This window comes from Rhopilema esculentum, chromosome 16 (assembly GCF_057945365.1).
Source record: "Rhopilema esculentum isolate cy_ngs chromosome 16, ASM5794536v1, whole genome shotgun sequence".
NCBI classification, from domain to species: Eukaryota; Metazoa; Cnidaria; class Scyphozoa; order Rhizostomeae; family Rhizostomatidae; genus Rhopilema; species Rhopilema esculentum.
In genome coordinates, this window is record NC_142830.1 from 7,487,667 (window position 1) to 7,498,308 (window position 10,642).

Consider the following 10,642-nt stretch of genomic DNA (forward strand, 5'->3'; position numbering starts at 1 on the left):
GTCATAGATTATTCAGATGAAATGGGTGGCTTACCAACATCATTTGTATTGTCTTGTTGTAATTCCAATATCCGTATCCTATATAAAGCATTTTCACTTGGGCAATTGTTACATTTCATGGAGAATAAAATTTCATTAAATGCAAATGATTCACGTCCTTTGCTCTGTGTTGGCTGAGATTTTTTGAATTTCAATAGCATCATTCCAGTGGTTTGATTTGAAAGGAAAGGAAACTGCTTCCTAATGCTGAATTGACACAAAATCTACCATGTATGTTTAATCTGGTACTTTTTTTAATTTCTTGAAGATAACGACCAATGACCCTTCATCAATCCTTTCAAGGTCTGTAGACATCGTATTCAGACAGAGTCGCCAGTCAGGCTTCACGAAATATCAAGCATTTAGCCTTTAAGCAATGATAAAACCCCGTTGCTGCGCTACAAACACGCCTGTCAACCATTCTTGTCGCATTGAGACAATCTTAGCCTGCGTTAGTGTTGAGGTTTTTTCTTGGGAAAAGAGCAAATTCTTGTTCTTTTTTACCAAAGCTTTCTTAAACAATTAATCTCTGATAGGATTGATGCGCCAGGCAAAGGATTTTCCAAAATGCAACAACATAGAATTTCAGGTTTTAAGGCTATTGCCTTTTCTCTTCAAAGCTTTAAACTCTTTGTCGCTAACCAAGATCAACTCAAGGCCTTCTTCAAAAAAGAATGCTTCCTAGCAAGTAGGCTTCTTTTAACATTACACACAGAATAATTCTGTCCAAAGATTATGAATAAGAGTTGTATTATATGCTATTCTGTTTTACTTGCTCATATAGTATTCTAATTAGTGAAGCATAATATTCAAACTAGTGTTTTCAAAGCTCAAACCTCTTTCCATGTAGAGGTCTTTTATATTTGGCTTTCTCAATTAAAGACAATCGGTAATTATCTCGAAGGAATGAATCATGTTTTCCACAAGGTTCTGCTTTTGGTGCCTTTCTTTTTGACTTTAACATTAGTTATTGTCTTCTAATGTTAGGTGTTGTATCTACTGACCTGAATTAAACCATGAATTTGAGAAGAACAACTCCTGTCGGAAGGTAATAAGGGGTTAAAAACCCTATAAAGAATGTTGCAATAGGTAGTGGGAGCCAACTATTAAAGCAATCCTTTTAGATTATGTATACATGGTTCCTTATTCAGAAAGCAAGGATTATATAAGCACTCTAGGCTTTGCTTTATGCACTTTAATTATATGAATTGCAAACCTTTTTTCATTGCACACAATGCCAGTTTCTATTGATTGAGTCGCTGCTCAGAGTTAATACTGCATACTGATAAGAATCTGGCGAAGTCGTACAGCCCTTGGACTGACAGCGTTTTTTTCTTTCCGTATTACTTACTTTCCTTCTGCATTTTACATTTATCCAATAATTTATTTTCGTGTATTCATTATCAAACGAGCCGTGAATATGAATCTTATTTGAAAATATTTTTTCACAATCTGCTTTTCAATGCAAACTGACGTCAATAGCCGTTCTGGCACATGACATAAGTCTTTTTAATATCAAAATCCATCTCTAGTAGCTGACATTTAGATTGCAACTGTTAATATGCTGAATGTTATCGTTGCATAAAGCCACTCGATGCTGAAATCTTTGAGAAATTCCCTTTGTGCTGCATAATAGAACCAGATAATCCCAAACGACTTACGAACAACATCGCTTCCAAAAAGATATGCGCATAAGGATTTTGACGCTTATCTCATAATCATCCTGCTAGCTTGTTGCCAGTGATCATGCAGAACATGTGACATGTATCCGCAGTCTACATGCAATGCTTACACCTCAGTTTAGTATCAGATTAAGTTTCATGGTGAATCAGACTTCAAAGAGAGCAAACATATCCACACGCAGCATGTTCGTGGCCATAGCTGTTTTATTCATAGTTAGCAGCTGATTATGTTGCTTTGCTCTCAGTCCTTATAATACTCCATCATAAAAAGTAACAGAAGCTTTACATCCCTCTCACAAAACAGGGTTGGCTGAAGCGCATACGTTCACAACAAGAAGGAAACGAGAATATCTGTGAATATCAATTATAAAGACATCTTTTGAAGGGAGAGGCATGATGCAGTTATGCTAGCTTGTGTATACTATGAATAATCTTTCAAAATATTTAAGCTTTATGATTCCTTGGAAATTATTATTCCTATGATTAATCAAAACCTTTTGAGGGGAATACTTATCACTATTTTTCATTGTTATGTACACTATTTCATGGAAACTCTCCTTGATAGACTCAACTGCATATAAGAAGAAAAAACAATGGACATGAATACCGAAACTAACTGTATTCTTTTTTGGAACGAAATTATTTAGGCCTGTTATATATGTAAATGTCTATGCTATTAGCTTTAAACTTATTTACCCGATGATCCTTGGATTTATCTCGCGTGGGTTACTTTTTGGGCTTTGCAAACCAAATCCTGAACTTCAGTCTACCAAGAGAACTTAATTAAATTATCGTCTTTTAAGAAATCTTTGAAAATATGAGAACCTTCCAAACCTCTGCTCACGGCGTAAGTTCGAATGAGGTCTGATTATGCACAAGTCTAGGTCACGTATTGTTGCATTTGTCTCAGTAGAAAGATTATCACTCAGTTTTTATATGTATAAAAATGTGCTGGGTGTTTAAATTGGGACGTATCCACAATCACATAAATAAAAGAGTGCTGTTTCGGTTTCCTTCCAAAGGTACTCGTAGATCCAAAGTACAAGATTACATAGTGGAAAGGGAAAATCCACACATTAGCTCGCGTTTCTGAGTTTTCGATCTATATTCTGACGTCTTATACTCTGAAGAGTGTAAAAGCTCCTAAGAATCAGACATAAAGCCTGAGCATGTTCTAAAATGTCTAAAAAGGTTGCAAAAAAGGATAAGTGTTGTGATTCTGGAAGGCTTTTCCTTGAAAAGTTGCTAGGAGCTTCTTGAATTTCCAAACCAGTGGCATAAGTTTATTTGCCAAGGACTCAGGAAAAGGTACGAATTTGTCGTGGATTCTAGAAAACGCAAAAATCTGGAAATGATAGAAGAATATTTGCAGTTTTATCTAGTGAGCCTGTAGTAGGTGCACCATCAAAATTATCAACTTCAAGTTGGAATATTTAACAAAGGTTCTCTGTATAAATATGTAACAGTTATCAGAATGTGTTTAATCTAACACCAGTAGCATTGCAAATGATTGTTTTTCTTAAATGACTGACAAGTTCTTGAAATAAAAATATCGACACAAGGAAGAGAGATTTAAACAACTGCTGCAAGCTAATGAATGGATTATTTCAATGAAAAGATTGGGTATTTAGAAGTCTTTTTGACACCTTTGTGACCTTCAGCTTGCTCTGATGGGCTCTGGAACTCTTTGCATCACCGCCTACTGCCCTGAATCTGTTTACCCATTCAAACATCTAATCTAAAAGGCCTCTATCTAAATTTTTTCACAATGATTGTTGTATACTTTGAGGTAACCCTAGATGTAATTTTAACCTAGAAGTTTCAGAAACTTTTTCACCTGATTCTCATTCTTCAAAAGGGCCGCACAATTTCCAAAAAGTGGTACTAGACTTTCTTCAACTCGATGAGGGAGGGGCAACTGCCCCTAGTTGCCCCCTCAAATCGGCCACTGAACATGGCATCAAAAATGGTGTCCGCTGAAGTGCGCAACTACCAGCAACAATGGCATCAACCCACATTGCTCCAGTTTCAACCAAACTAACACTGCAACACTCTATTACGACCCAAGAAAGTAGGTAAAACAGCCAAGATCAACGCTTTAAAACTAAAGAAGGACATAAAATAGAAACATGTGCTTTTTCTGTTCTGTGCTATGACTATACTTAAGGCCGAAAGCTAGAATAAGTCTAAAATTTTATTAGCATGCGCAAATTCCTGTGCCTTTAGGGAAATCATGCGTCCATATTCATTCCCTTTGGCTCGAAAATGCGACAACAGTTCTATACAAACTGAAAACATCTAATAAGTCCCTAGCAAAATTTCTTTACAGGTTTCTACATTTCTGCATGTGATTCCAGTGGATAAACCTCTTTAATTTTTATGCACGCCACGCGGAGAGTTTCCATGTTCTTTACCTACGAAGACGAACATTTTTGTATTCTAATTTTGTCTAAGTTTCACTCCTCCAAATGTCCTGCCTATTGTGGTCACAAGGTTGTAGTAGAGTTCAAGTTAGGTAAAATAGGTGATGGTAGGTCGTTCTAGCTTGATTCAGATTGTGATAACGTGAAGTAGATTATTGTAGGTCGTTCTGTAAATATGCAGATGAGCAAGGTCTGGCAAGCCTGTGTTCCAGACTAGGGGTCTGGAGTAAAGGCTGAAGTAAAGGCTACGTCTGGAAAGACTAACCATTAGCTGACCTCGTACAAAACAAAGGTTCCCTTTTTAATCACAAATGTCGAGCAAGCCATGCTTTCATTAAAAGCTGCACAAATTCTTTTAGAAAAGCCAATACTCAGCTTGAGCAATTTTTAGGAATGCACTTTTAAATATTTCCAAAAATTGATTTGAAATTTGCAATATCTCCAAAGGTCGTCGAGATATCTATTTGGCCCCTCCCGTAAAAAGATCGCTTTTGATAAGAAAGTTGAATTTTTGAAACACACTAATTTATGTCGGTTATGTCCATATCATTTTTTCCATTGCTGATATCAAAAGTGATAAATCAAAGATTTCCTTCGTTATTCTTATACACTTTTATTATCTTACTTCAAGACAGGACATCTATGTTGTCGCTAGAAAAGTGTAGTTCTTGAAGCGTTAAGAGCCTCTGTTTTTAATGAAACCGTGCTGCAGCTGTTTCATAGTAAAGTGAGATAACGCTCATTAATTGCTGAAAGACTAGAAAAAAGGCCCATTAAATTATCTAGAGTGATAATTGTAAGGAGCCATTATCCAGTCACGTAGACGATATCACAGAAGAATAAACTTGAATAAAGATATAGGCTGCAAGGTAACGAACTGAGACGAGTCTCGTCAATGGATGATTATGTAGGGTTGTCCCAAATTTAATATTAGAGAGTTTCCGATTCAAGACGACTCAAGTGAGGACGGCTCATGGAGGTCTGGGTACTAACTGAGTTGAGGCGCCCTTATTCGCGTGTTCAATTACGAATGCGGAAGACGACTCAGAATAGGCGCCAAAATTGATTTTATATCGAAAATGGAGGAGGAAATGTTAGTTCTCATGCACGATGACGGCGAGATCGATGATGACGAATTCCTTGTTTTTCATGAGGCAAATAGACACGGAAACCTGCATGTTGGACTTCCATATTGGAAATATGAACGTTTTAATCTGGATGGGATGCGAGAGGACGAATGTGAGGTCGAGTTTCGGTTTAAGAAACAAGACATAGCTAGGCTCGCTGCTGCATTACACCTTCCAGATGTTTTTAAGTGCTCAAATGGAGTGGTAGTGGGGCCAGTTGAAGCACTATGTGTTTGCCTGAAACGTTTTGCGTACCCATGCAGATATGCAGACCTGATACCAAGGTTTGGAAGATCCGTGCCTCAACTTTGCATGATAACTAACCTTGTTGTTAATTTTTTATATGATTCATTTTCTGACCGGCTTCAAAACCTGAACCAGCCATGGCTTTCCCCACAACACCTGAAGATGTATGCACAGGCAATTCACAACAGAGGTGCTGCATTGGATAACTGCTGGGGATTCATTGATGGCACAGTAAGACCGATTTGTAGGCCCAAGGACAACCAGAGGGAAGTTTACAATGGACACAAACGGGTTCATGCCCTTAAGTTCCAGTCAGTTGTGACTCCCAATGGTCTCATTGCAAATCTTTTTGGTCCAGTTGAGGGAAGAAGACATGACAGTGGCATGTTAAATATGTCAGGACTCTTGCATGATCTGGAACATCATTCATTTTCCCCAACTGGCCAAGCATTGTGTCTTTATGGTGACCCAGCTTATCCCCACAGAGTGCATCTCCAATGCCCATTTGCCAGAAGGGCTGACCTTACTCCAGAGGAAGAGGCATTTAACCAATCAATGAGTCAAGTTAGAATTTCTGTTGAGTGGGTATTTGGAGATATTGTGAATTACTTTAAATTCACAGATTTTAAAAAAGATCTTAAAATTGGTTTGAGCGCAGTTGGCAAGATCTACATGGTGTGTGCATTGCTACGCAACGGATTGACATGTTTATATGGCAACAACACCTCAAAATTTTTTGATGTCGATCCTCCAACTATCGAAGAGTATTTCCAGTAGGTTGTACCAATCAAAGATCTAAAAAACAGCTTTTTTAAAAGCTACCAAGAATTCTAAGTTTTCCTTTTCTTTCACACAGCACACGATTATCTGTTTTGTTTTTCTCTTTAAAGAAATTATGGAAAGGAAAATTTTTTGTAACTACCATAGGATGCATTCCTGCTGTAGAATATTTAAAAAGTAATGATCAAACCTTTTGGGTACCAAAGTATGTAAAAAAATCAAAAGCTTTAACAGATTCCAAAATTTTGACATTTTGAATATTTTTAACCATTAATACTTGACTTGATCGTTCCTAGGTTTCACTTAAAAATTTAAACATCAATCTCTTGACCATATGACAAAGAATTATAGAAATATTCACTTTCAAATCAAGGTCCTGGTTTTGTTTGCCTGTTTCTCAAACTTAAAGAATCTTTTGAAAAGACATGTAGCATAGTGTAAGTGAAAAGGCAAACAGGAAAATAAATTGTTAATCACAGGCAAGAAAAAAATATTTTTAAGGCAAAAAGTACCTGCTCTTTAAACTGAAATTGAAGATTAACTTATTTGAAACAACCAATTAAATAAATAGCACTGAATAGAGATAATCAAAACTTTCATAAGTGATGTTACTGTACCATATTTATACAAATCTGTGTTTTAGAGGGGGGGGGGAGGGATGGTGCTTATTTACAACTCTGTGCTTTTGGGTGGAGCACGAGAAGATACCCAAACATTTGTATTTGTACAGAGTTAAAATTTGAGATCAATTATCCAATATTTCTCTAAGAAATGAGTTGGAAAAAAATTTAGAATAAAAAAATTCAACATAATTTTACCTTTTGACTTTTTTAATACAATTAAGCAAATATCAGCAAACAATATTACTTTTCAAATCTTTCTAATATTTTTAAAATAGTTAAATTTTGTTCCTCAATAATTGTCAATTTATTTTTTATGCACGCTATTTGGGCATTCATCATCTTTTGCTGTTCCTCGTATACTTTAAACTTCTCTTCAAATTGTTCATGCTCCCTTGCCTTTAATTCTTGACTTTTCTCTTTCACCTCTATCTCCCTCACCCTCAACTCAAGTTCTCTCTTTCTCAACTCAGTTTCTTGGTCCAACTTTCTTTCCTTTATTTCAACTTTCTTTCTTTCCAAATTAACTTCACTCTCTCTCAGTTTCATGTTTGATTCACGTTTCTCTCTCAGGTACCCAACATACTCACTTGTCTCACCACCCTTTTTCCTCTTAGAACATTCTCTTGCCTTAGTTTCTGAGAGACTCTCCATAGCCCTTTTCCTCACAGCCTGTGCCATTTCCTTCTCTGCCCCTGTTGCCTGTCTCTTACCATCATCACACTTTGCTTGCTGCTGCTCTGCACTGTCTTTTCTTTCCAAAATATCCTCCATTGCTTCATCTAGCTCACTGGGTTCTGGTGCTACCCCACTAGCCCTCATTTCTTCGTTCATTCTCCTTCTAAACCCCCTTTCTAATTTTACAAATCTGTCCCTAACAGCTCTCTGATCAACACTGAACTTTGGCCTTTCTACTCCATTTAATGCATCTGCAATTTTGTCCCAGCATTTCCCCCTTTCCCTTGACCCATGCTTATTTTGATAAGGCTCCTCTGCCAGAATTTCACGGCAAAGTAGCACATCATGATCTTTAGTCCATGTCATTTTAGGCCTATTCAAAATAAGTTTATATCAACACATATACAGGAAAGTTTTGGCTGAGACCTTAAAGCCCATCCATTTCAGGAGAGACCAGGAAAAAATTTCAACTATTTCAGCAAGGTAAACTAACCACTTGTTCTACTCAAAACAACATAAAACAGATTACAATTTAAATAAAGTTTATTCAAAATGTAAATTTAAAAATGCATCAAGTACAAAAGCAAGTAATTCCAGCAAGTTAACTTTTTACTTTAAGAGTACTTCAAGAATACAAAGTTGGTGACCATTCAGATACTGATCATACACAGGCTTTCTCCTTGTATGTACTGATAACTTCAACAAAACATCAGGAAATCTGGCAGGCTTTTGACCATTATTTTGCTGTCTCTCAACGGTAAATGCCACTTGATTTCGGTTTCAGGATAAGTAAGTTTCAATGCATTTGTTTAATAATGGAATCAATACAAACATGAGCGTTCTTTTGTGTGAATCTTCACAATTGGCGGCCATTTTGAACGATTTAAATGTATCCTGGAATAAAGATGTAAAAACAACGTTACTATATGTCTATTGTGGCACTGGAAATTTAGATATTTACCAACAATTCAACTTGAAAAACATATAATGCTCAGTGCCATTAGGACAGGCAGAGCTGAACACTCCGTGGTGTGTAGAAAAGAAAGGTTCTGAGCAAAAACGCAATAAATACACTCCAATTTTCACACCTAATGCGATCATCAGGTAACTGTCAATGAATTATCTAAGTTTATAACGATGTATTACAAAAGTGTTGAAGAAAACTCACCTTTTATTTCTGCGTCGAGCTCGCAACGTAAAAATCGAAAATTTGAGTCGTCTTCAGGAACAAGACGGCTCAAGCAAAGTGGGATCCCCCTTGACCGCGCTAGTTTCTAGATCCCTGTGAGCCGTCTTCGCTTCCCGCGTCGTGAATCGGAAACTCTCTATTTATTCAAGTATTAGTAAGCGTAGGATTGCCTTATCACGCTCACTCAATTGCATAACGGTTTATTTAATTACTGACAGTTGGCTATTGAATTAAACTTGATCAGAGCATTGAAGAAATTCATTTCCCTGTTTGAATTATGTAAACCCACGACATAGTTATGCATTTGCACACGTTTCAAAGATTGTGACACAGTGTTCATAAAAAGCGTGACCTAAATGATTAATTTTTATCATTTTGCGTACAATATGCATGTCGAGATTTTTCTAAATATCTGAATGTAACTGGCGTTAAAGTTAAGAACTCATTATGTCATGAACATTTATGTTTTTTGTTTTTGAAGCCTGATCATGTAATTTAAATAAGATAACTCAAAGTAGCTGCACATATGATAAACTGTAGAACCAACCAGAAAATTGAATTCCAAATTAAAAAATTAGAATCAAGCTAATTATAACTTATGTCACTGTATAGCTGTTTAATTCAAATCATTCCATCATCATTATTTGAATCCATGAATCATTTGAATCAAATCAACCCAACCAACCAATCAGATTATTCGTTCAACTCTTTCCCTATTAAATCACTAAAATTTCGTTCGTCTTGGCTCCAAGCTCTAGGGAGCAATCCAAAACCATAGTAATCGTTTAGTAAACTTCAGGACTTTCAATGACCATATCTCAACTAATTTGGAGCAGATTTTATTAGTTTTCACAAGTATAGGTACTTCATGATTTTCTTTTCAGATAGTACCTTTTTTTTACAAAGATTCTAGCAACATGTTTCATAATGTCAACCCTTTTTAACATCATTGAGTATAGAGTGTAATAGATTATGCATAATAGCCTTGATCGATATGCAACGTTCGATATCATTGGTCATATTATAGTCACACTCTTACAATTAGTGCTTTAAGACTTTTCAGCAAATTGCCTTCCTGACACTAAAATTTGAACAGTGGTTAAAGGTACACAAGATTTGTTAAAGTTAAATATAGCTGCTATAAAAGGGTAGTTAAAAAAGCACAGAAACAATCTTGAATAGTTTAGGGTCTCCATACCTTTCCAAATACTGAAGGCTATAATTGTTTCTGAGAAGAGCTTCAAGTTTTGTTAACAACTTGATTATTATAGATTCACCTGTTCTGATGCTATGATAAAGAAGAATGAAAGAAAAGCAACGTCAAAAGCAATAACAGGATATCAAAGTTTCTTAACAATCCATGTACAAGGATTATTCTCTAAAATATTATGTGTACAAGAAATCAAGCAACTTTTAAGTTACTTTCAAGCGGCACAGAGACCTACTGGTTTTAATACTTTCTAACAGCAGCAACAAAGTGGATTACTGTAAGCGATCTAAAATAGCGTACGAGACTTTCCCTTAAACAATAGGATTTCCGAGGATTTTCAGATAAAACAATAGGATTTGCACAAAAGGTGTACGAGATTTTCTTGGAGTGATTTGCCCCTGGGAATACTGTACCTGCCTATATAAGAGTCCAAAGGATATGAGCAGTTTTAAACAGCTCTACAGATCATGCACAACTAATTTAGACGAAGAAATGGATTCATGCAAAGCTTTCTTTGGTAAATCACCAGCAAATCATGTAAATTGGAAAAAAACAGCAAAATATTCATTTAAAACTTTTCACTTTCACTTATGGATGATTTAATGAAAAAAAAGTTCCTTATTGATAAATGATAAAGAAGTCTTGTCG

At 36.0% G+C, this 10,642-nt stretch overlaps 2 protein-coding genes across 2 annotated transcripts; one reads left to right on the top strand and one right to left on the bottom strand.

Annotated features, from left to right (window-relative positions):
- The first annotated feature begins 5,223 nt into the window (after positions 1–5,223).
- LOC135695147 (uncharacterized) lies at positions 5,224–6,294 on the top strand. Its single transcript, XM_065214136.2, has one exon. It carries the CDS (start codon positions 5,224–5,226, stop codon positions 6,292–6,294), a length of 1,071 nt encoding a protein of 356 aa, XP_065070208.2.
- An 866-nt stretch (positions 6,295–7,160) lies between these two features.
- On the bottom strand, positions 7,161–7,961 carry LOC148958256 (uncharacterized). The gene has a single exon (XM_089113134.1). The coding sequence runs from the start codon at positions 7,959–7,961 to the stop codon at positions 7,161–7,163; it is 801 nt and encodes a 266-aa protein (XP_088969260.1).
- Positions 7,962–10,642: the final 2,681 nt, after the last annotated feature.

Excerpts from the sequence above, each read along its gene's own strand:
- LOC135695147 (XM_065214136.2), top strand. The coding sequence starts at position 5,224 with ATGGAGGAGGAAATGTTAGTTCTCATGCACGATGACGGCGAGATCGAT.
- LOC148958256 (XM_089113134.1), bottom strand. The coding sequence starts at position 7,961 with ATGACATGGACTAAAGATCATGATGTGCTACTTTGCCGTGAAATTCTG.